At 35.7% G+C, this 27,280-nt stretch overlaps 1 protein-coding gene across 1 annotated transcript; it reads right to left on the bottom strand.

Annotated features, from left to right (window-relative positions):
- Positions 1–2,477: 2,477 nt before the first annotated feature.
- Positions 2,478–25,787, bottom strand: CTCFL (CCCTC-binding factor like). The gene is made up of 11 exons (XM_072633452.1): positions 25,580–25,787; positions 24,183–24,734; positions 23,655–23,892; positions 21,234–21,404; positions 20,065–20,198; positions 17,025–17,145; positions 15,622–15,771; positions 11,906–12,066; positions 10,190–10,372; positions 7,803–7,926; positions 2,478–2,736 (listed from the first exon to the last, which is right to left on the bottom strand). The coding sequence occupies exons 2-11, from the start codon at positions 24,723–24,725 to the stop codon at positions 2,579–2,581; spliced, it is 1,983 nt and encodes a 660-aa protein (XP_072489553.1). The 5' UTR covers positions 24,726–24,734; positions 25,580–25,787; the 3' UTR covers positions 2,478–2,578.
- Positions 25,788–27,280: the final 1,493 nt, after the last annotated feature.

Below are 27,280 nucleotides of genomic sequence, written 5' to 3'. Positions count from 1 at the left end.
AAATTCTTTCCAAGGTCTCTTCTAGTTCTGACATCTGTGATTGTGTTAAAAAAAAAAGCAGGGGGCGGGTATCAAAAATCACTGCTATTGTATGTTAAATGTTAGCAAAAACTTTTTAAAAGCTTTGTTATGGTGCATGTGCAGACAGTATAGACAAACTAAAATAATGTTCACAGTGTGCACTCAAGATAATAAATCATTTTGAGGGAATCTAAGCATTTTAATGGAAAACATTCAGAGGCACTATTTGAGTCAGTTGACAGTAAAGAGGGAAATTCTTGTAACTTGCAAATAAATGGTCTGCTAAACTTCGAAAAAAAACCCATTCAACTACTTCAGTAACAAACTGCAAACTACGTATAACAGGTTATTAAAAAAATAAAATGGCAAGGTATCAAGTCGGTTTAAAAACAACCTTTATTTAATAATTAAACTATTGTCAGACACTTGCAATTTTGACCTAAAAAGAGACTATGCAACAGTTGTCTGTCTAGAGTCATTTAGTGCTAAATGTCAAAAGCATTTTAAGTCCACTCATTCCAAAGGCAGGTCATTAACCAAACATTCAAAAATCAATTACAGTAAAGCTCAACAAATAGTTCTCTTTCAAGTTAACATAGGTATTATTTTCTCTTTGCTTCTTCACATATAACCAGTCCTACTGTTGCTGCTGAAGATAAAGGTTTTACTTTATCTTCTCTGGTTAGTACAAATTAATAACACTAATTCTAAGATTTTTCTGTAACTTTCCATCCTCAATAACAATGTAAAAGAGACTTTATCAATTGGGCACATTCCAGTGATCTAAAAAAATGACTTTCCTTTTTTGGGTGTAAACAGTCATTGTTTTCTACTCCAAATTCAATATGTAGTGATATGAACAAATTTAGGAGATCTCTAGAACAGCAAAGTATCTGAATGGAAAGTAAAAGTTTATTATCTGGATATTTTCTATACAAACAGAGGACTAGGGCTTGGAAGATATGTATTCAAAACATCCATATTATTAAAAGTTTTTATTTTATTTTAAAATTTTGTCTTCGTATTTTGGTGATATTTAGACACAGCTTTGCTTTTCAAAACTTTCATTATCTGCTTCTTAACCTAGTATCTTCTGTGGACTCAAAATATCACTTGAAAATTTTTCAGCACAAACATTTTAAACTTTATAATAATACAAAATATACTCAGACATACATTCTGAAACTACTAATAACATGGCTAACTTTATTTTCTAAACAAATTTTCCTAAAGTCGACATTAATATTGCCAACTTGGGGAGAAAAGAAATGTTACAGCTTTGATGTAAAATGAGCCATTTTTAAAGGGTCATAATTCATAAGATTTTTTTTCAAAAGGCATTTCATTTGAGTTAATTAGAAAGAATAGTAAAATGTGACAAGTTGTTACTGTAATAAAATGGTCATAATAATAGCATAGACCAGACTGTAAAACATAAATCTTGTTGAATTAATTTACCAATATATATTAACATATGTAGAATCTTCTAAATTAGGAACATTTTAAAGAACGTATCAAAATCTAAGAACCTGTATTGACTTATCAATGATTCTGAAACACTGAAAAGACATGCTTAAATATACCAAAAGTAACTGTTCAATAAAAGAAAAGAGAAAAATTCGGTGTATTATACAGAAGTACAAGTTAATTTGACAATGAAATGAAATAACATGTCCTATGCTATGAGAAAGGAGGTCAAATATTCCCATCTTAAACAGACAAGTTAAAAATAAGATAAATTCTTCAAAAATATGTAGTTTCATGAATGTAATTAATATTTTTCACTTTGCCAATTATTTTAGAATATAAATTAGTTTAAATAACAATATAGGGATGAACTGATGTGTAAGTAGGTGATAAATTTAGGGGAGTTTTTACACTGGCTTAAAACATAATTAATGATAAAAATTCTAAAAAGTAAATCTCTTTGAAACTTCCACATATATTCTTCATTGTTTTCTAGACTAATCTTTTTTTCATTTCATATGGAGTCATTTTTCAAGTTATTTCATAACAGGAAATTAACTGCTATGTAGTTTAAAATGAATTAAATAAAAGCATTATTACTAAAAATACTAATTTAAGGTTCATGGCAGTGTCGGCTTTTACAGAGCACATCTATAAATTTTTCTAAGTGCTAAACATTTTAAAACAAAATGGGTACATGTAAAGTGGAAAAACTGAGGCTCTGACTACCTGCTACCATAAGATCACACTCAATCTAGTCTACCATCAAAAGAGGGACTCTAATATCATTCTTTATTAACTATGAATTGCTAAGGTGATAATCTGAAGCAGTTTAATGCCTTTGAAGTTAAGATGCTCTGACTCAGAATTTACAAAATTGGTATGAATAAAATTAACTTCAATAGGTTTTTAAATACCTTATATTACCCTAGTAAGTATGCAATTTTAGGCCCCACTACAAACTTTTGAAAAGTTCTTTAAAAACAATTTTCATAACCATGTGCTAATGCTGTGTTTAGAATTAAGACACTGAAAAAAACCTTTAATTAAAAATGAGGTATTAAAAGGAAACGCAAAATTTTAATCTGCATCACTTATCCATCATGTTGAGGATCATTTCACAAGTCACTTCTGCTTTTGGTTCTTCAGCAGCATCTGTTGCTATTTCATATATGACAGGAACAATTTCATTTGTATGATGTTCTATGTTTACAACGGAATTATCTTCAACTGGCATCTGCTCAACAACTTTATAGGAAAAAAGAGACCATATTTGACATTAAGAATGATACATTAAAGTAAGAATTTACAAACTGCAAATGTACAAATATATGATGAAAATTAAATTGATTTCAAGCATGAAATCAAATATTTTAGAGTACTAATCCTCTGATGGATAGCATAGCATACATACTTTTGTTTTGTGCCCTTCATATTGGTGTGCTAATTTTAGGCCCTCAAATGATATACTTCAAAGATGAACTTAGTGTTTGATTGCATCTGCTTGCTCTAAATAAAAAATATTCTAGCAAACCAACATTTTATTTATTATAATAAAAATTATATAATAAAATAATAATAAATAAATAAAAATAATAAAATAATAAGAAAGCTGTTTTTTGGGGGCGGAGCCAAAAGACACACATACACTAGCTCTTACCCCACAGCCCATAAAGTACCTGTAAAGGAGAACTCTCAACAAATTCTAGAGCAGCAGAAGCCACAGAACAACGGAGTTCTAGCCCAGAGTGACCTGAAAGACCGACGGGAAAGGTCTGTCGCACCAGACGCGGAGCAGAGCCCAGCCCAGCCTTGGACACGTGGCACCGGAGGAGCAGGACAGAACAGGCTTCAGGGTCAGAATCTCCAGCAGCAGCGCAGATCCCTCAGCCCACAGGTGCTAAAGGTCAGTGAGAGGGTTTTTTCAGCTGGCCGAGAAGGGAGCAGGGTGTCCCCATAACTCAGGCTTCCTCAGGTGGCAGCAGTGGAGGCAGCAGTGGACAAGGCTCCCAAAGCAGGCAGTAGCCTGCATCCATTGTTGAAGGTCTCATTGTAAGGCCCCTGAGGGAACTGTGTGGCCGCCCTGCCCCCACCTGAGCAGCCAATCTTATTCTCCCACTGAATAGTGGCCTTGCCCCTGCCTAGAGCCCCTGAGGGTTTGGAGCAGCTCATCTGAATCTCAGCTCCCAGTGTTGGCTTAGAACTGGACGTGAGGTGGTTGTGGACAAGAAACTCAAAATTCAAGTAACTGACTGGGAAAATGCTCAAAAAAGGGAAAAAAAAAATAAGACCATAGAAGGTTACTTTCTTGGGGAACAGGTGGCTCCCCCCATCCTTTCGGATGAGGAAGAACAAGGCATACTGTCAGAGGAAGTCAAGACCTCTGCCTCCAGGGCCTCCAAAGGGAACTTAAACCGGCCTCAGGCAATAGAAGAGCTTGAAAAGCAAGTTAGCAGCTTACTAAAGGAGAACCAAAAAATGCTGAGGAAAATAACAGCTTTAAAAAGAGGCTAACTCAACTGGAAAAAGAGGTCCAAAAAGTCAGTGAGGAGGAGGTGGTATTAAAAAGCAGAATTAGCCAAATGGAGGAGAAGGTTCAAAAGCTCACTGAACAAAATAATTTGTTTTAAAGAGAGAATTGAGTTCATGGAAATGAATGACTATGAGATAAACCAAGCAGTTAGTAAACAAAACCAGAAGTTTGAAAAAATAGAAGATAATGTGAAACATCTCACTGGAAAAACAACTGACTGGAAAATAGATCCAGGAAAAACAATTTAAAAATTATGGGACTACTTGAAAGCCATGATCAAAAAAAAGAGCCTAGACATTATCTTTCATGAAATTATCAAGGAAAACTGCCCTGGTATTCTAGCATAAGAGGGCAAAATAAATATTGAAAGAATCTACCTATCACCTCCTGAAAGAGACCCGAACATACAAATTCCTAGGAATTTTGTGGCCAAATTTCAGAGTTTCCAGATCAAGGAGAAAATACTGCAAGCAGCTAGAAAGAAACAATTTGAGTATTGTGGAAATACAATCAGGATAACACAGGATCTGGCAGCTTCAACATTAAAGGATTGAAGGGCTTGGAATGGGATATTCCAGAGGTCAAAGGAACTGGGACTGAAACCAAGAATCACCTACCCAGCAAATATGAGTATAATATTTCAAGGGAATAAAAGGTCATTCAATGATATAGAGGACTTTCAATCATTTATACTGAGGAAAAGACCAGATCTGTATAGAAAATTTGACTTTACAATACAAGAATCAAGAGAAGCATGAAAAGGTAAACAGGAAAGAAAAATCATAAAAGACTCTCTAAAGGTGTACAGTTTACATTACTAAATGGAAAGAAACTATTTATAACTCTTGAATCTTTTCTCAGTATTTGGGCAGAAGGAGAGATTGTACATACACACACACATGCACACATACATACACATACATAGACAGAGAGTACAGGGTGTGTTGAATCAGAATAGATGATATCCACACACAAAATAAAATAAAATAAAAATTAAGGGGTAAGGGAGGAAAATACCTGAAGGAGAAAGGGAGAAATGGAACAGGGCAGGCTATAACTCATAAAAGAAATAAGAAAAATCTTGTTCAATGGAGGAGAAAAGAGAGAAGGGGAGAGGGGAAGAATGAAGCTACTCTCTCCACATATGGCTGAAGGAGGGAATAAATTTGATTTAAAAATCTATATCACACCACAGGAAAGTAGGGGAGGAGGCAACAAGTGGGTGAGGGGATTGATAGAACGGAGGGCAAATGGGAGAAGGGAGTTACTAGAAATAAACACTTTCAAGAAGGGAAAAGGTCAATTGAGGGGGAAAAACAAGGGGGGACAGAGTAGGACCGAAGGCAATATAATTAGTATTACACAACATAATTATTATGTAAGTTTTTTGCAAAACGACACATATTTAGTCTGTATTGAATTGCTTGCCTTCTCAGTGGGGTGGGGGAGGGAGAGAAGTTGGAATTCAAAGTGTTAGCAACGAATGTTGAGAATTTTTATTGCATATAATCCGGAAATAAATACAGGGAATGGGGTATAGAAATTTATCTTGCCCTACAAAAAGAAAGAGAAGATGGGGATAAGGGAAGGATGGGGTGTGATAGAAGGGAGGGCACATTGAGGGAAGGAGTTATCATAATGCAAGGTTATTAGGAAGCCGGGGGAGGGGAGCGATGAGAAGAAAAATTGGACGTTACAAAGTGAGGTAAAAGCAATTAGTATTAAAACAACTGACTGAATTAATTACTGAGACTAAATCAGAGACATCTTTAGTTTGGGAAAAAGAATTTTAGTCCGTATTTCCTAGAGGCAGGTAAACTTGGGTAAAATTTGGCATTGATGGAAAAGTTAAGGTTTTAATGGCAAATTTGATTTTATGATTGCTATTTAAGTAGCTTCAGTTTAAAATATCATCGGGGGCTTCTTTAAAAATGTTATTAATCTATTACAGTGCAAGGGTTTCTAAAGTACTTCCCTGTTAAAAAAAAAATGACATTGGACTTAATGTTCCAAAGAGGCTTATCAATAGTTTTGCTATTTAAGACTAGTGTACTGTAAAGGAAAATATCCTGTTCTCACTTGCAGAATAAAATAGAAATGTTAGATGATATTCTACATAAAATGAGTAAAAACATCAACTGCAAAATGAAGCATCTCACCTGTACTGTCCATAAATATTTTATCAATTTTATGCTTTGCTCTGGTAATGAAGGCCAGGATTAAATTATCATGATTACTAGAATTCCACTTTGACTACGTGAGAAAAACAGACATAATGGAAAGACAGGCAGTATGGCATAGTGGAGAGAATTCTGGACTTGGAGGCAGGAAAAACTGAGTTCAGAATCTGTGACACCTGTTAATAGTGTGACTTCAGGCAAATTATGTAGCTTCCTTGAGACTGAGTTTCACTATGTGTAAAAGTGGGGATAATACTATCTGAAGCACTTACCTCATTCAGTTGTTGCAAAATTCAAATGAGACAATGAATACAAATCACTTCCACAATAATTTTGTGAATTATTACTATTATACTCCTATATTCTATATTCCTACCAATCTCAACAGATATTACCCCAAAATTAAAATTCTGATTCTAAAATTCTGAGGCATTTTTTCAATTATCTAAAAGAATTTCTAAATTTGGGGCAGTTAGAAATCTATAGAATACTAAAATTTATCTTTTCCCTGAATCTTTTTTTTAACTTTTACTTTTATGTTTTCTTTGCCCTCTCATAGATTCTTTTCTTTCCTCCTACACTTTCCATTGTGATTAAAGATATTAATTTTTAATTAAATTCTTAAGAATCTATTCAAAATTGACTAATCCTGCCTATCTTTTATTGTCTACATCTGAAGGAATTTGGGGTATCAAAGGCAGTCTTAGAAAGAAAAATAAATATGAAGTGAGGTGCATCTTTTGTCTCTTTATAAAATATTTTCATCCTCACTTCAACATCAACAGTTAAGATAAGCAGTTAGTAGATGTTAACTACAAGCTTAACAAAGAAGATGTGCTGCTACCAAGTGTCTAAGGCATAATAGTAACAATTTAGGGACACTTTTATTTACATCAATCATTCTTTTAAATGTTTCTCTAAATTTTATTTGTATTAGGAATTTTAATCACATGAGATTACCAACAGATGCTTACTTTTCCAGATTTGTTCATTATTTCAAAATTTCTTTGGTATCATAACTAAATATGCATTTATTATTCATATATTAAACCCCATAAATTTCTTTCCCTTTGGGTAAAAATTATGTAATAGACTAGTTTTTTAAATAAAAGAAAAATGCTGTTTTTTGGAAGTTGAAATGAATTGTATTAAATTTTAGAGCCTTTCAAAATAAACAATTAAGTATTTACTCTGAATGCTTTTAGGCATTATTCTACTTACAGGTAAGTAAGAGAACTGAATTATATGAACTCTAAAGAGTACTCTACATAATAATTTATTGATTATCCCTAGACTATAACTATTTAACAATCTCCTACATGGGAATTAAAAGTAATCATCAGGTTCACTGAAATGCTTCAGAAAAATCACAGACTGGCATTATAATTTAAAATAATTTCTATTTGCACTTCCCAATGATGTATTTAATATTTGAAGAAGCTATATATTTAAAAATGCATGGCTTTGAGTCATTCCTAAAAGTAAATAGAGATGTTCCAACTTATCTGGGTAAACATAAAAACCAGTCTCTACTTATAAGGCCAAAAAATCCGTATTGCTGTCTCAAGAGTTCCCTAAGGCTCATGAAATATGATGTTTACCTTCTTCCTTTGCACCTTGTTTTGGACCCTTCTGTTTTTTCTTTTTATTTTTTTTTCCTTTTGCTGACTCAACAGCCTTTTCTTTTACCATTTCACAATGTTCTGAATGTTTGCACATATTATTCTGTTGGTAAAATGTTTCAGAGTTAGCATAATGAAATAACCATTATTTTCAATATGTTAGCAAAATATTTATATTCTAAGGTATAAACACTGAGAAAACACTGAGTCAAATCTACCTTTTATCATTTGTGCAAATAAAGATGATACCATTTATTAGTACAGACATTCTCATCCATGTATAGCTGAATAGTTCTCTGTTTTATAGAATTTATAGAATTTGCAGATGATTCTTTAAAAAATGAAAAGAACCCCCAAAACTTTGCCCTTAAGGAATTTTCAGGTCACATGAAATAGTCTTTTATTGTCATGGTCTGTCATAGCACTGTTTTATTAACTACTATTAAGAAAAGGGGAGAGTGAAGTTCAATTTGGGGAGCTATGAAAGTGTAGGAGGAATAAGAAGAAATTCTATCATTTGATAAAGCAACATATGGTGCAACAAGACAGAGAAAAGCCTGTTGCTAAAAAAGCAATGCAGATTACTCAAAGTGTGGCAAGAAAGTTCCCCCCAAAAACAGTCCGCATACCAGAGAGAATATTTAAGACAAACTACTTCAGTAAAGGGGAATTATTTTCATGGGGAATATAGGCCTTGTTTTACAATAGAAATAAATAGTGCATTAAGAGTCACTTTACAGCCAGATTTTCTGGAATATATCTATTCATAGAGCAAAAAATAGAGTTAAACTAATTTCTGAACTCAAAATTATAGATTGACTATTAGAGCTGAATGAAATTATACTCTCATAGATAAAGGATAGAAGAGATTTCATAGATTATTTAGTCCTAGCCCCTCATGTTATAGTTGAGGAAGTTGAGGCTTTGTGCTTTGCCCAGTGTCACAAGGACGATAAACGGCAAAGCTCAGATTTAATTCAGGTTCTCTGACTCCCAAGCATCATTTCCACTATATTACAATATCTTCCTAGAGATAATTTTATCCAACCCTCTGAATTTACAGATGAGAAAATGAGACCCAGTGAAGGAAAATGACTTGCTCAAGATTATATAGTTACAGTTAGTAGAAGGCTCAGGATTCAAATCCAGATTCTGGACTCTTGGTCCAGTCCTCTATTGATAAGGACAAAAAAATCTATGCATGGTCAATTTTAGTTGTAATTAGGTAATACATAATGGAGGCACAAGTGGCCCTTTCTGTATTTCTTCTGAACCTGACTATATATACTAGTTTCCATATGTAATTATTATTCTTTGTAACACGGAAATTTCCATCCAAAATTTTTTTAAGGAAAAATGAGAAAAAAAGTATGGGGTAGATTTGGATGGAGTCAGACTCACTAGCAGTTAGTACAGTCTCATGAAGTAAACATGCAAAATATTTAAACAAAAAGTTATTATTCTGGAAAGTCAAAAAGCTTCTCAGAAGTTTTACCTTTGGACATGACTTATTTGTTTTTTGCTGATACTGTACTTTGATAATTAATTCTAGATTTTCACTTTTATCTAATTCTAAATTACCAAACACATTAAGCTATTCATATGTTTTGACCCAGTATTCCCACTACTAGGCATCAATGACAAAAAAAATTCCACATATATCAAAATAATCTTAGCTAACATCTTTGACAGTAACACATCAACTGAACGAAAAGCAGGTGCCCATAATTTGGGAAATGGCTGAATAGATTATGATGTATTAATACAATGGAATATTGTGCTGCAAGAAACTGGGAATATGATAAATCACACTGGAAGCCTGAATGCAAATTACTGCAGAATGAAGATATTAGAACCAAGAAACAATATACAGAACTATAATAGTAATATAAATGAAAACAACACTGAAAGAAATCAGACATCAGATTAAATGCAATTACTAATATTCATTCCAAAGGATCACTGATAAAATACATTTCCCTGGGAAATGTTGTATATGTTGTCTGACTCAATTACTGTGTCAGTTGGTTCTCACTATTTTTCTTTGTTATGAGGGACAGATCTATGGGAGAAGGGCAGTTACTGAGAAGTAACTTGTAAAAAACAAAAAGGATCAATAAAACATAAAAAAATCCCAAACTTTAAAATCAACAAAACAATAGCAAAAAAGCATTTTATAATTACATTTTATAGTGGTATTAAAATTGTCAAAATTGTGTGCCTTAGGATAATACAGGCATAGCAGATGTGATCAGTGCTCTGTAAAGCTTTTTCCACTAGAGAAAGAGCTTTTTTTCTAGCATGATACTCATCTTTGTCATAACAGAATCTTTCCAGAATTAACAATGTCTCTTAAAGTATCTTACCCATCTTGAAAAACCTTTGCCACATTTGGGGCATTCATAAACAGTTGGTATGAAATTTTTATCATGGTATTTCTTGAAATGAACGTTTAAAAGTTGTTTCTGCCGGAAACATTTATTGCAAGAAAGGCACGTAAATGGTTTCTCTCCTGTGTGGGTACGTTTATGGACTGTCATGTGCCGCTCCTAGAAAGAAAAAAACAATTAAGTGAAAGCCCTAAGTAAAACAATCATTCCATGTCTCTACTTCAACTGTTCTCTCTCACAGAACCTAGCACAGCAATCAGTAAATAGCATATCCTCAATAAGTACTTGTTGGATGATTCCAACCATGAATCACCTCAGAAAAAAATCCTCAAAAGGACTGATTAAGAACTTGCACACATGATATTTTTAAAGATTTATCTATTTTGTCCTTGCCCTTTAGGGATTAACCACATAAATCATATAGTATAACTTACAGTTTCATTACTTGCTGATTTTCCAATTCTACATAGTACACTGTGATGAACACAGTCCTACAATAGAACCTCATACTAATGTTTTTCCCCCTAAAAAAACAGTGATGAGTTTGGATACTAATTCTTACATTTATAATTCCGTGAATTTATATTGCTAAAGTGAACATGTAACTTAATATATACAATGATGTTGAGTTTTTCAAATTTATTAAGTTTTAAATTCAGAAGACCTCTAAGGTTGGAAATAATTTCTCCAAAAATAACATGTTCTAACTCTCAAAGGTACCACAAATAATTTTTAAAACATACTAAAAAATAAATTTTACCTAACACTTGGTAAACATTTGAAAGGAATTCATGATTTCTTTTGGATTATCACAACTTCTTAACCACTCTTAGTATCCAGTCATTCTTTTCTAATCCATTTGAGTAGTGGATATCCTGAACCCCATGCTAAGAAATCTATGGTTTATTTAGCTAGTAATGGGAAGCCACTGAAAGTTTCTTTTTTTAGCAGCAGACACAGAGATTCAAAAAGTAGGACGGACTGAAATTCGTGGAAGTAACTAGAAGCAAAGGTATTATAATAATCTAAGCTAACAATAACAAGAGCCTAAATTAGGGTAGTAACTGGAAGTGAAGGGATGAATGCAAGAGACTTTGTGAAGGTAGAATATATAGGACTTAGCTACTAATTAAATGTGGAAATCAAGGCAGAGGAAGGAATCTAAGATGACATCTAAGAGTCAAGGATGTAGGAGGCTAGAAGAATGGTGGTGGCATTGAGAGAAATCAGAGAGTCAGAAAAAGCTGATCTTTTGGAGGTGGGATGAAGTTGGGAACTAATTAATATGCTGTGATCCTTTTTTACCTCACAATTAATAGCAAAAATATTTAAAATAGGAAACAAGTTTTAAAGCACTTTTTTGTGGAAGCTTTCTTATTATTCTAAAATACTTAAATGGATTTACGATCTATGACCAAGTAGGTGTTCCCTCAAATGACGCAGACTGTCAATCACCCATGCCTACTCAAACTGTGCATATCATCGTCCCATAAGTTCACCACAGGGAAGGGGTAGTAAGGGGGTGGTGGTGGTGGTGAATTCAATATTCTAGTGGTAATATTCTGAAACAGTCCTTTAAAAGCAGGGTAGGTTCACTAAGATCTTAAAAAGTGAAAGAATGCCTACCTGATTCTCACCTACCATATTCCTGTCATACATTCCCAAACTCCAACAGACTGACAAATAAAATACCTGTTTGCAGGCATAACTGCAGTCATCACATTTGAACCTTTTTTCATTTCTGTGAGTTTTCTGATGCTGAATGAGAGCATAGCGTTCATGAAATACTGCAGGACAGTAACGGCATTTCATCTCTGTAGCCTTATAGGAATGTAAGTTTCGCAAATGGACACCTACAAAAATTTAACAAATCATTGTATCTATCAGCTTCCAGTGAGGCTGGTCGTTTTTTTCTTCTCCAAACTAACCATCTACTAGAACCCACTTAAATAACATTCATCACTAGGGAATGGAGTTTAGTAGAAGACTGAAAGTTTTTAACAGATGTTTGTTGGCTATAGAATCAGAGGACAGTTTTTAAACTGTGGTTTTCATACACACACTCTCCACCTTCTATAAAAAATGAGGTATTTCCTTTTATTTTAAAATTTAAGATTATGTTGGGTAATTGTTAGTTAACATTCTAAAGATTCAAGCACAAAATATACTATGTAAGCTACAACCAAATGACACTTCATGTGTCTCTTCTCATTTGAGATGTTTATCAAGGTCTGATTAAGCATGCTGTATTGTGATTTTTGCTCAATTGAATCAGGCTTTTAGGCATGACAATTCTGTTATACTCTGTGTAAGAAGCCAAACAAAAAGCTGGTAATTGCATAGCTTTCATACATCCCACTTATGCTGACTCACACTTATTCAAATAGCTTCTGTTTCTAATAAAGCAATTTGCATGCGAATTTAGTAGGTTAAACAAACCAACTTACATGGGAAATATGGAATACAATTATCCCTTCCACATCACAACTTTCCCTGTCACAGTTTGGATGCATTACGAGTTGGCATAAGAAATTAAATGGGAATTTTGGGGGGAGTTTTGTGGAAACCAAAGATGAAACAGAGCCTAAGATCAAATACTTAACCCAAATTTTAAAATAAGGTAGTGGAAATACCCCATAAAAGAAAAAGAAAAAAATTCAGACTTCTTCCCTGGTATGAAGGGAGGGTCAAAAAAATTTTACTTGGATTTTCCAGATAGTGGGGGTACAGTGCCCCTAAGCCCTGTGATATGGAATGGATAACTGGATAATGTGTCCCAAAAGTCTTAATGCAGTTTTAAGCTAAAGGGGAAAAGGAGGGGCTTAAAACCATATTAAGGCTTTTGGGACATACCACATATGAACTATTAATTATATGCTAATTAAAAGCAATACTGCTTTCCTAAGACAGTATGAGAAAAATATCACTAGGCTTTTCTCAATAACTTGCTTTTAAAAATTCATATACACTTTAAAGTTCCGCTGGGAACTTATTACACAGTATCATATGGACTCACTGTTAGAATGCTCAGAATTAACAACATGTGTGTTAGAAGTGTTATAACATCAAGGATTAAACTTCTAAATACTAACTAACTAACTGATAAAAATGATAATGGCAGCCAAGGAGGGCTGTTATTTAGCAATTAACAAAGAAAACAATAATGAAAGAACAGGTCTAGTGCTTGAGGGATGATGGTATGATGTGAACAGATGACAAACAGAATGCAGAACTACCTGACTCCTATTTGACCTCTGTATTTTTCATCAACTGGAATGTTTCTAAGACTCAAAAATTTGGAAATAATATGATTCTGAGAGACCTGAAGCACACGTAAATTTAAGTATAGTAAGAAAGTCATTTGAAATAAGCTCAAGTTTTCAGGTCTGTGAGCAAATTATACTCATGGCACTGAAAAAAAAATTGTACATGGGCTCAGGAACTTCCACAATATCTGAGGAATTATGGAAAACAAAAATTAGAAACAAGCTTTTCAAAACCTAGAAAAAGATAGATTCTAGAAATAAAGACTGTGGAGCATGATATAGAATACCAAAAAAAATTCCAGACTGGATTGTTTAAGAGATTAAGTAAATCCATGCTACTTTATGTAAATGTCTCTATCTAAAAATCAGCTAAGGTACCAGTTTTCCTTTTTTTGGAGTCATAAGACTATAAGATCCGGGGAGAGTTGTCAATATACTGATTCTGGCAAGACATCAAAGAAAATATCTTATGATATACTACTTGTGGACAAGCCCTAAACAGAAAATCAAGAGACCTTGGTTCTAGTTCTGATGCTGCCACTATGTAGTAGGATAACCATGGGCAAGTTATTTGACTTCTAAGCCTTAGCATTCTCACAACACAAATAAAGATCTAGTGGGGAGGAGAAGGAGTTAGAGTAAACTAAAAAATTTCTAACATCATTTCTAGAAATAATAAGACAAGGTTTTATAAACTTGAAGTCAGAGAAATGTGAGCTAGATGGCAGTATTGTTAGATAGATTCAGAGATCCTTGTGCCACAGAAAAAATGATTTAAGGTTGCAATGCCAGGAGAGGGGAGACACAAAGTTGGGAGAAATAATAATAAGTAAAAAAAAAATTAGCTTTATGAAAAAAAGCTCCTGGAAAATTAAACATGTGGGCCCAAAGTTTCTTAAAAAACTCAATTGCACAAGTAGAGGAAGAAGAGATATGGATTAATAGGTGTTCGAGTTTCCTGCTGGCTCAGTTGGAAACAACTATGTGATAGGGTTGTAAAAGAAGCTGATGCAATCTTAGATTATATTAACAGAAATACAATATCCACTATCAGGACAAATCTGAAATACTATATATAGCTCTGAATGCCACATTAAAAGGGCAATGATAAAATGAAGTTTATCTTAGAAAGGCAAAGAACATGTGAAGAGGTCTATGAACACTTCATATAAGAAATGGTTGAAAAGAGTTGAAGATTTTTGGTCTGAAGAAGAGAAGACTTAGGATAAAAATAATAGCTGTCTTAAAATATTTAAGGGGATGTCATGTGGAAAAGGGTAATCCCTGTCTAAAAGAGGGCTAAACTACAATTCATAGGTGGAAGTCAGTGAGGCAGATGTTAATTTGGTATGATATTGTTTAAAAATAATTATTGCCCTTCAAAAATGGAATGTGCTTATGAGGTAGTAAGTTTGCGATTACTGGAAATGTCCAAGCAGTGAGGAAGTATAAAGGGATCATTTCTTGAATTTGCGAAGGGATTTGTATTAGCTGTTCTCTAAGATCCTTTCTAATTCTAAGAAACTGTGATCTTAGCATACCTGAATCTGTTAATAGAAATGTAAATAATTCTAAAATTCCTGTAACCTCATTAGTTAATATTTTTCAATGTTAATAACAAAAGTAACCACAACCTTGATCCTTATGTACTTCAATTTATATAAAAGTAAATCATGTTACTAATTTTATACTCATATTAATAATTTAAATTTAACCAAACTTACTGACTTCAAATATTCATTCATAAACCATGAGAAAAAGAATGCTGTTATGGAGGCCATTGGCTTAGGAGTCAAGACCTGCATTCTGATTTCATCTTTACCACTTACTAGCTTTGGGCATGTCATTTAATTGCTCTCAGCCTCAGTATCCTCATCTGTGTAAAATGGGGATAAAAATGGTGGCCCTGCCTACCTTATATGTTTCTTGCAAAAATCCAGCAAGAAAACATATGTGAAAGAGCTCTGAATCTTAGAACTCAAGAAATGTACTATATGTTATGAACATGAATTTGTCACTCTAACCACAAGGTGGCAACAGATCACTTCGTGAAGAAAAAAAATTTCTACTAGAAATGACAGATGTTAACAAATGTGAGAAGAAAAACCAAGGTAAACTTGATTAAAACAACCAACTACTCACGTAGGTCACTTTTTCTTGCAATGACTGTAGCACAATGTGGACACTGATGTTTGGGCACATTTTCACTATGCTTCTGTAGTATATGCATTTTCATGGTGCCACTCTGGGTGAATCTGGCATGGCAGATGTAGCATTCATAAGGTTTTTCACCTATGATTCAAGATGGCAGATGAAATGTATGTATCAGCATTAAATGGTTCTAGTACAATTGCTTGCTGTCTCAGGGATGGGAGAGGGGAAGGAAGGAGAGAGGGAGGAATAGAATTTGGGACTCAAAACTTAAAAAAAATGTCAAAAATTTTTTTTAACATGTAACTAGGGAAAAAAATAAAATATATTAAAACAAATAAATGGTTCTAATAAAATAACAGACACATAGTGGTCCAATGCAATTCAACTAATTCAAAGATCTAATAAAAACCTAATTTTATTAGATATGCAAGGCACTGAGAACACAAAACCAAAAACATTTTAAACCCCTGACCTAAAGGAGGGATAAGGTATTGGCAGGGATTCAACAAATACATAAGTAAATTCAAGGTAATTTTAGGGGGGATATGTTCTAACATGGTGGGGGAAGGAGAAATGAAGAAAAACTTCATGGAAGACATGACACTAGTTTGTATCTAGGTTTTGTTTAGCCTTTTGTTCCTTAGCTTGCTTATTTGAATACCTTTCTGATGTACTAAGTCCCTAATTAAGTCAGATGACCTCAGTTAAATTATAGGAAGGCATATTTACCTTCCAGTCTAACCATATCAAACAAAGGATGAACATTCTTGATACCACTCCCCCCCCCCCACCCCCCGCCCCGAGCTTATTTATATGGCTTTTGATTCAGTGAATAGGAATTCTAATGATGCATAAAAGTCATCATAAAAAAAGTTATCATAAAAGTTACAAGTTGATTTTAGAACTTTTATTTTAAAGCATTACAAAAATTCAGAAAAGGAAACATTTTGTGATCTTATATAAGTTACTCTAAGCTCAAATCAATAGGGAAGCATAACTGCTTTTGATGTTAACTTAAAGTTGTACATATCAAAATCTGAATCTCAACATATAACATTCAAGATATAATTGTGCAGCAGAAATAACACTAGATTTGGAATCAGAACTGGCAGGACTTGTATTCAAATCTCAGCTATGTTATTGTGTGACCTTTGGTAAGTCCTTTAAAAACTCTGGGCCTTCTTGTCCTCATCTGTAAAATTAAGGGATTGTACTAGATCATTTCTGAGATCCCCTTCAGCTTCAAATCTATGATCTATAATTATTCTATAACTTCTATACAAATTTTAGAGATCTATAAGAAGAGTATAATTAGTATGTAATTATTCCCAATACTACCAAATTGGAATATGGTATTATTTGGTTGAACTTAAATATGAAAAAGCTTTTACCTGAATGAGTTCTCATGTGTCTTTTCAGTTTATAGGTATCTTTGCTAGCATAGCTACAGAGACAACAGTGAAAAGGACGTTCTCCAGTATGTGAACGCATATGACGCTTCAATTTGCTTGCCTAAATATACAAGTGAAATACACAAATACAAATTTTGTTGTAAAACCAAAAATTGTTAAAAATAAATTGTATGTCTTCAAAATATCCAATAATATATATGTTGAAACAAACTGTACTTCTTTTAATCAAAACATTTCATACAAATAATTGAAAAATAAAATAAAAAACATGTAGCATTGTATATTATAATCAGCAGATGAACAACAGTAGGTTAAAAATCTAATTCTAAATAACATTTGCTTTCACTTTACAGAGAAAAATTTCAGTTTTAGCTACTCAATTGTCTGCACTTTGTTCTGTTTCTATGGCAGCATATGCTCAAAACTCACAAAGTTTAGATTACATTATAGAAGCAAAAAGGCAAAAACCATCAAATTCTAACTGCCTTAATGTATCAGAATTTTTTAATTTTTAAATCATTAGACCCTTATAGGACAAGGCAATATGTATTAGCACATTACATTCACAATTTCCTCCATCCTTACTTCAAAAGTGTTCTTATTTTAAGGATATAAGAGCCAATTGTGGTATACAGGCTTAAAGTAATGGGAGTCCCACCTGTCTGATATATACTGGTTGTATAATCTGGGGCAGGTGTAAGTAGCTTAACTTCTCATTACTCTAGGTAATACAAAGAAGGTGATAACCTGCACTGGTAGAGGGTGTTTCCTCACCTGAGTTTCCTGTACCAATGAAATCACTGGTTCCATCTCTATCCCAAACCTGACTAGGTGGAAGGCACTTGGAGGGGAGTTTCCTCACTTTTGAGATCCCTTATACCAATGAAATTAACAGATCTTGTTTCTGTTTCTTTAAGAATATACTGACTGCCTCAAAAGTCATGGACTTCTTCTACCAGCAGGCACCCTCTAGAGCATGTGGATTGAAAGCCCTTTCTAAAAAACTGTTTTTGTGCTTTGCTGTTATCTCTCAATCTTCTCTTGAGCTCTTACTCTTTCTTTTCTGCCCCAAGCTTTCAAAAGAATAAACAACATTCTATTTAGACTGTACAACACCAACAGAACAGCAAGGAAAAGAGGAAAAGTCCTACAGATCATGATTTAGCTAATTTTCTTTCCTTAGTCCTTAATTTCTTCCCCCCAGTAGCCAATGAGATGCAGTGTTGCCAGGTTGTAGATATATCATTCTTTATTCAGAATTCATGCAGAGGCTATTAACAGCTTTTATACTATACACAATTCCAATAGTCATTATCAGCACAAATGATATGGCCTTTGCATATATTGTGCATCTCTGATCTCTACTGCACATGATATCTGTGGTGCAAAAAGTGAGCATGCAGAAATTCAAAAGATGTCAGAGATCGGAAAATATTAAAAAAAATGTAAAGGAACTTAATTTCTTAAGGAATGATAAAGCTGTGTAGCAATTCAATGTTTTCTCGTATATGAAAGGGTAGAACAAGAGAAAACTGATTTAAACTATGATACAAGAGTTTCAGTTAGATATAAGGAAAGCTTTCCCAACAATGAGTATAGAATCTCATTTTCTGGAGGTTTTTAAAGACAGACTCAATCCAACTTTTGACTTCTTTCCTTATGATATGCTAATGGTAGAGGAGAAAAGGAAATGTGAGCCCAGGAAATCTACCAGCTCTTAAGCTGGTAGTCTATGGCAAGGAGTGGGATGGTCCACCAATAATCACATGGCAATGAAAACCAACCCCACATGCTCTCTTTAGCATGTATGATGTGGATTCTGACCCTTGGGAACAGACTGTCATCTTTCTGGCATGGTTTAAGAGCAAAGTGACAGACTATGTAACTGCCCAGATTTTTTTCATTCCCAAAATTCCAATGTAGCTACATTTTAAAAACATCAATTTTTAAACTTCCTGATAAAGTTATAAACTTTCTGTCTGTAGGTACATGTCATGTAGGTACAAACATTTTTTTTAAAAAAGGTATTTAATGAAGACTCTGGTAACATGTATGCTTAAGAAACTATTGCATTACATCATTATTATTCATTTTAAGTTAGTATGCTTCTTTGGTATCTTCTATGTGTAATGCTTCTCTTTCCATCAGTCTCAGTACACTGTTCCAATTTATCTTTCCCTAACTATTTTTCTGACAATTGGTGAAGCTTAATTTTGTTTTGCTGTCATTTTACTTGAAAAGTGAGACTGCTGTTACGTATAACTGAAATATAATTTCTCTTTGTGAAATGATTGTGACATATAAGGCCAAATGTTAAAATGGCAGCATTTCTGTAACTGAGAGTGGAAAATAACTATGCATGAAATTTTATACTTTTGGAAACTTGCCCTTAATTTGAAAGGAGTAAATGGTCAATCTCAATTGCAAGTGAGTTATGCTCAAAAATTCAGAATAGACACACTTCAAAAAGCCAGATAAAATCTATTTTGAAGTCCATTTTAACATTGAATACAAGTGAATTCTACCTTAAAATACTTGGTAAAACAATATAAAATTGTGTCTAGTATTTCTTGAACATAGTTTCATTCTGAATTATACTAAAAGACAGCTATAAATTCATGAAAGATTTCCAATCATGAGTTATTACATTGAAATCTCAGATTGGGAGAAATGCTCACTTCAAAAGGAAAGTAAATAGCCTCAAACTCAGTCACAGATTAGTTTTTCTATCTTTTACTTAATTAGGACAAATATATTTATAAGGCATTTGCATACAACTTCCCTTTCTTACCACTTAGTAATCACAGAAAATGAGAAATAGATTTTTCTATTTAAATTTTAGAAAACAGAAAACAGTTCATTATTCACTGTATTAAAAAGTGTTTTTAGTCTATTTATAAATCATCATTTTGGCATTATTAACAATTACAAGCATATCTACTACAATTTCTTATAAGACAATATCAGACTTTCAGCATATGAAAAGTAAGTATGCTAAAGGATCTAGAACTGCACTTACTTCTACACTGGCATATTTGCACATTGAACATTTAAATGGTTTCTCATGAGTATGTTTATAACGCCTGTGCCGCACAAGTTCACCACTAGTCACGAATGCCATATCACAGTCGCTGCATTTATATGGTCTGGTTCCTGTAAAAGACAATGCTTTTCTACCTTAAGATTTTGTGAATGAGGTTTACTCATTACGTCTTCCAGCAATAAATCTATAATATGGAGATGTAAGGTCCTGTTAAATTTTAAACAGCCTGAAAAAAGATAAGATACAATGCTGAAACATAATGCATCATTAGTAGAATGGAATAATTTTTCAGGTCTGAATAAAGAACATTTTCTATAGATAATTAAAAAGACAACATTTAGAAATCTGTAATTAGCTTTAATGGGCTTCTTTTTGGGATTACTGATTTTAACATTAAAAAAAGAGAAAATATTAAAAATATAGCACTGTTACCTCTTGAATCCTCCCCTTCCTGGTTCCCACAGTGTGAAGAGTATCTTGAACACGTTATAATTTAACTATTTAGTTTACAGTTTTATTTGGTACTGATGCAGTGCACTGGCACATTGTTCAAACTCAACTCAATTTTGTAAGTGTAATGTCATAAACTATTAGACATCTCACACAAACACACATAGGTATTCCTCTATCCTTTCCTCTCAGGATTAACCCTCCCTTTCTAATTTTGTCTCTCCTGAACATGTATAATTAACCACTAATATGTTCACTCCTCTTTAAGATGGCAATGTCCTATTCTTGGAGGTCTTAAAATTTTTTTAACCCACTTAAAAGCTGTCTTCCCTTCTTTTCCTCATCCCTTTTGCCTCTACAGCTACTGAAACCAGTTCTCCTTTTATCTTGCTACAACTTCTTTTCAAAAGTAGGATATTCACTCAATCAGTAAGCATTACTTACCTATGTGATATTTTATGGATAATCTTAAAGTCATACTTATTTGCAAACACATAATTAGAGTATGCTACTCATCTACTGACTTTGAATGTTTCATATCGAAATGTACCTCCATCTCAGACCCTAATTATAGTGTAATATGCAATACTTACTCTAAACATGTAATATGTTTCTGTGTAGAAGATGAAGTTTGTTGGGTTTGGAGAGTCATCAAAAAGAGTCATCAAAAGAAATGGATTTCCCAGTTATTTTACCTGTATGTATATTCACATGATTCCGTAGAAGGGAAACAGTACGGAAAGCTTTCAGACAGAGATGACATATATGAGGTTTTTCATCAGAGTGAGTTTTCATATGACGATTAAAATTTGAGATTCTAGAAGAGGTGAATATGCAGATTTCACAATGGAAGGTTTCTTTCATTCCTAAAGGACAAAAATGTTGCATTTATATTCAATTACAAAAAAAAAAAAGTTCTACATTCTTTAAAAATGTGCTTACCATTAAATTCCATTAAACAAATTTAACCTGAAAACCCCTCTCTTAAAAATCCAATGAAGTAGCTCAGAAAATATTTACTATATATTCTACAGATAGTACCACATTTAAACAATTGAGGAAGGAAAAAAAAAACTTTTGCAATGTAGAAACCAAACATTAAAGGATGACTCTACCAACATTTCAAGCTAACAATAAAATGCACTTACTCAGTATTTCAAAATTTCTGTGATTTCATCAACAGGCATACTCTTAAATCCCTGCATCTAGTGAGATGTAACTCACAGTGCCTTAAAGTTTATGATCATAGATATATGATCACAGGATCATAGATTTAGAGCTAGAAGGATCTCCAGAAGTCATCTAGTTCAACCCCCTCATTTTAGAGATGAGACAACTGAAGTCCAAGTAAGTGACTTGGCCAAGGTCATATGGGTAGTGAGATGAGCAGTTATTAGAGTAAAAAAAAAAAAAAAATCACTGCCTGATGGATAACATCTTGGTGATAAAATCCTCTGAATTTAGCTAGGTTTCTATTCCTTAAATGATAATCTGATTGGTAATCTAAACATATATATATATATGTATCCAAAGCCTCTGCAACTTGTCAGAATTTGTGTTCTGCCAGGATAATCTTTCATAAAACACCCTTGCCTCTATACCAAGATGGAACTACAGAATTTGTACTCAATCATTTAAAAAAAATTTTTTTTAATGTGCATTCACTAAAATTTCTAACCAATCAAATAATCAATTATTATTCATTAAGTATCTATTACTGTGACATGGAGATAATTCTGAATTCTCAAGGGCTATAATAGCAAAATGTAAGCTGTAGCAGACTGTACAAAGCTGAAATGGTTCCAAGTATGGGCCAAGCAATAAACCACATGTATCACCTAAAGACAAGAATAGCTAAGTTTGGGTAGGTTTTACCACCAGAGAGTTGGTTACCTGCTGATAAAATTTTTGGTCATATCAATTTATGAAATCATCTTACTATGGCATGGAGGAGGTTGTGAACAGCATAGGAATACTTATAAAAATGAAATTGAGGATTCTTAAAATACTAAAGTAAAATGTGAGCAATATATTCAAAAGGAATTATAACTTAAAATATTTCTTAACTTTGAATAACTGATAGAATGATTTTCCTTATATTCCAATCTACCAAAATATCCCCAAACTGGTAAAAATTCTTGATAGTAACCTGTGAAGTAACATAACAAAAGTAATTGATCTCTTGGGACGACATTACTTCAGAAAGATACTTAAATGTTTTCATTCCGGCCAAGAACATCAGAATTAGATTTTTGTTGTGATATCTGTAAATAACTTTTTAAAAAAAGGTTTAGCTAAAATCACCCTCAAATGGCATCCAGGGATATACCTGAGAACCTGAGGGCTGGAGGCTCAAGGCCCCAGATTCCCCACCCCTGGATATACTAATTGAACTGAACTGAATATATCCACCATGCTTTTGCTCTGTACAAAACAAGTTAAATAGGAACGAACAATCTAAACACGAAAGTATTATATATTGCACCCCAAATAAGAAGCTACCAATATTATAAAATAGTATCTGTTTTGTTTTGGGGTATGCATGAACCATGTTAGGTGTTAAAAAAAACACATGAAACCTTTCCTATGCAAATAAGCTCCATGTCAAAATAGAAAGTTTACGTGAGAACAAATCATACCTGCATTCTTGCTACCATTTAAAATAAGTCCATACTAAGTCAGTTAAAATATCTTCCCAGTTTTTTAATAACTAATTTATTCAACAAAAAAAGGTAACTTAGCAGCAAGATTCGGGATTAGGAAGACTGTTCCAGTGCTATTTTTGACAAGCAAGCCACTTACCCTCTGAGTGCCCTGAGCAATTCTCTGTAACTATAAATCACAAAGGAGTTGGGACTTTTATCAGTATTGGAAATTTCCACAGATCATGTACGAATGAAAAAGAAATTCTTGAGCTGATGAAAGATCCATCTGTCAGATTTTTTTTTAATATTTTTAAAACAATTAAAAATCCCCCACTTGTTTAGAAATTTCAAGTAGAATTATGGCCTTCTTTTAATGGTAAGTATGAATTCCCCTTCTGTGAGAAAACTACAATCCTATTCTTCTTAATTCCAAGTACTTTACATGGCGTAGATCACTCTAACCTTCCCTACCCGTGCTCTCTGCCTGAGTTTCTGCAGTTTCAGAACCCTCGTCCAGGTCTTGTTCTGACGCGGGTACATCCTCACGCTCTTCCATTTCGGAGCTGGCTGGGAGCAGAATGATTTCTTCCTCTTCTCCCTCTCCGAGCGCTTCAAAAGTAAATAAATGTTCTCGTTGGTCAGGCAATTCTCTCTCTTCAGACAGCGGCTGGACTTCCCCTTCATCCCCAGACACATCTTTGCTTTTATTCTAACAAAGAAAAACACAATCATTCACAGAAATCTCAAATGTACTCAAATTTAATACACTAGCTTACGACTAACCAGTCTTCAGCATGAATAAAAGTAGGCTATTTTCAATGCTACAACACACATTGAAGCAATTTATTCCCTCTCCTCCGGCTGTGTGCCATTAACAAGTGTCCGTGTTGTTACCCCGAGCACTCTACGTAGATTTGTTTTTAAGCTACAAAAACAAAAAAATCACACGCCTAATTCTGCAGAGAACGACCTTGAAACGCACACATTCCCAGTTTCTACCTCTGCCGGTCCTGGGTCTCCATCCGGCCGTGGGGTAGCGGGGGACTTCCGGTCTTCACAGGAAACGTCCGTGCTGTCTTCCACGACATCGATCTCCACCAGCTCCATCTCGTGAAGCGAGAAGAGCTCCTCCTGAAGGCTGATGGCGACGCAGCGGCGCACGCTCGGGCGGGCCAGCACGCTGAGGTCCTGCTGCAGCACCAGCACGGCCGGGAAGCCGCCCTCCGCCGGCTGCACCACCACGTGCATGCCCTCTGCCGGCGGCACGGCCACCCGGCCCCTCTCCTCCGGGGCCAGATGCACGGTCTGCAGGGTGAGCACGTGCTTCTCGCCCTCCTGGCTGGGCACCAGCTGCAGCTCTCCTTCCACAAGCTTGGCCTGCAGCACCCCATAGGGGCAGCCCACCTCCAGGCCGCGGCCGCTCGGCCTCTCCTTGAGCTGAGCCCCCTTGGCCGCGTCGCTTTCCGCGTCCTTTTCCTGGATCAGATCGGGGCCTTTTCTCTTTGTGAACTGCTCCGCCAAGGCGGAGGCCTCCGTCCCCATTCCGGAAGCCTGTGTCAGGAAAACCAAGAAGGCTAGGTCAGGGCTCTTTGTGCAGCCGCTCAGGCCTGGATCTCCCGGGACACTGCAGCCCTGCCCTAAAACGGGAGCCGCGCTTTCTGGAAACGTCGCCAGCCTCTGGCCCTGCCTTCCGCTCACGCCGGGTCAGCCCCATGCCCTTTCGGTAACTGGCTGGCCCCCCTGGGCGGCTAACCGAGGCTGCTGGGCCGCTGGCTTTCACGAAGAGGGGCTGGTCGGCAGCTTTCTGTAAGCAGGGACCCACTGCCTTCCGATAACCGGGGTCCGCCCACTGCCTGCCACAACAGGGTTGGCCTCCTGTCTGCCGTTATTGGGCCAGGCCCATGCCCTCGATAAACCTGTTCATGCCTTGGCCTTTCGTAACCGAAGTCGGCCTATTAACCTCCGATAACTGGGCTGGCGATGGGCTTTCGCTAACCAGGCCAGGACATTATTTCCTTCTGCTAAGTGGGGCTAGGCCATTGCCTTCCTCTAAGCCTGGCCTTTCCTGTCCCCTGCTTCCCCAGCCCTAAGCCCTAGGCCCTTTAATCCCTCCGGCCTCACGCAGGCTGCCCTCGAGGCTAGCCCCTCACCCCACTCCCTGCCGACCCCCTAACCCAAGCTAACCAGTGGCTGTCCATCTGGCGGTGGCGCGAGCCCCCAGGCCTCCTCACCCTCGCCCCCGGGCACGGCCTTCTGGGCCTGGCCTTTCCCCTGCAGGTCGGATCAAAGGCGGACCTGCCCCAGCCTGCCTTCAGCCCCCAGCCCCGAGTTCAATTCCCCCTCGTCCCCTACCCCCTCGTCCCTTCCCCCCTCCCCGTGGCCCCGTTCTAACTCACCTTGCCTTCTCTGGCCTTCTCAGCCTCTTCTGGCCTTCTCCGGCCTCCAGCCACGAGCCCGTCTCCTCAGCTCGTGCTAGCTGCCCCCGAACCGTGTGCCCGGTAGGCAGTGGAGGGGAAGGTGTGAAGGGGAAAGGTGTGGTCGGGAGTTTGGGAGGGTGGAGGGGGTCGGGGAAGGCACGAGGTACCTCGCAAGCCCGGCCCCACCGGAAGGAGGCCAGAGCCTGGGGTGGGGGTGGGGAATTGGCCGGTGTGAAGGGGCACATGGGAAGGAGGGAAGGGGGAGGGGGCAAGGAGGAGAAGGCAGGGGAGCAAAACTGGAGAGAGGTGAGCAGACACCGGAGTGGAGGGAAAGGTGGTGGGAAACTGTTCCCACTGAAGCCGCGAGGCCCATCCTGGGGCTCCCCCGGGGACCAAGCAGCCGTGTCCATGCTCTTCCACTTGACTTCCACCTGACTGCTTGTGTGGCATTTGACTATAAATATAATCATATAATATATATTTACATAGATTATATTATATATAAATGTATAATAATAGAATATAAATACAACCTTTTAACTATAGCTTTAGTTTTTTCCCTTTTTTAATCTAAAATGATTTTTCTCAATTTTGTTAAGTATTTCCTAGTTACATGTGAAAGATTTTTTCAAGTCATTTAAAAAATTGAGTTCCAAATTCTCGTCCTCCCTGGGGCCCCTCTCCCCTCCCTGAAGAGGCAAGCTATTTGATACAGATTACACATGCGAGGTCATGCAAAACACTGCCATATTAAGCATATTGCAAAAGAAGCCACAAAAGTAAACAAAATAAAGAAAGCAAAAAAGTGTGTTGCACTCTACATTCAGAGCAGTTTGGCAGAAACTGGGCATAGTGCAGTGTCTTACACCGTTTGTCAAGATAGTCAAAAAGGATACGTGACCCAGATATCAAGAGGGATTACAAAAAAAAATTGAGGAACACAGAACTTAATTATCAATCAGACTTAAGGACAGGGGAACAATTTGTGAATGAACAAGAGAGAGAACAGTGTGAGGTGTAAAATGGATAATTTCCATTATGTAAGTTAAAAAGTTTTCTACAAATTAAAGAAAGGTAGCCAGCGTCAGAAGGAAAGCAGAAGATTGGGCAGGAATTTTTATAGACAGTTTCTTAGAGAAAGACCTTATATCTCAAATATTTAATGAACTTTGTCAAACCTATAAGAATAAAAGTCATTCCCGATAAATGGTCAAAGGGTATGAACAGGCAGTTTTCCAGTGAAGAAATCAAAACAATTTATAGTCATATGAAAACATTCTCTAAGTCTTTATTGATTAGAGAAATGCAGATTAAAAAACTTTGAGATATTTTACACCTATCAGATTGGCTAAAATGATTTAAGGAGAAAGCCACAAATGTTGGAGGGGTTGTGGAAAAATTGGGACACTGATTCACTGTTGGTGGAACTGTGAACTGATCCACAGTTGGAGAACGCTTTGGAGAGCAATCCAGAATTACACCCAAAGAGTTATTAAACTGCATGTTCTATTTGACCTAGCAATAGCACTACTACGTCTGTTTCACAAGATGATTAGGGAAAAAGAAAAAGAACCCATATGTTCTAAAATGTTTATAGCAGCTCTCTTCTCAGTGGCAAAGAAGTGGAACTTGCAGAGATGCCCATCAATTGCAGTGGCTGAAATAAATCATGGTATAGGA

This window comes from Notamacropus eugenii, chromosome 1, assembly GCF_028372415.1.
Source record: "Notamacropus eugenii isolate mMacEug1 chromosome 1, mMacEug1.pri_v2, whole genome shotgun sequence".
Lineage (NCBI taxonomy): Eukaryota > Metazoa > Chordata > Mammalia > Diprotodontia > Macropodidae > Notamacropus > Notamacropus eugenii.
This window is presented reverse-complemented; position numbering and strand designations above follow the sequence as displayed.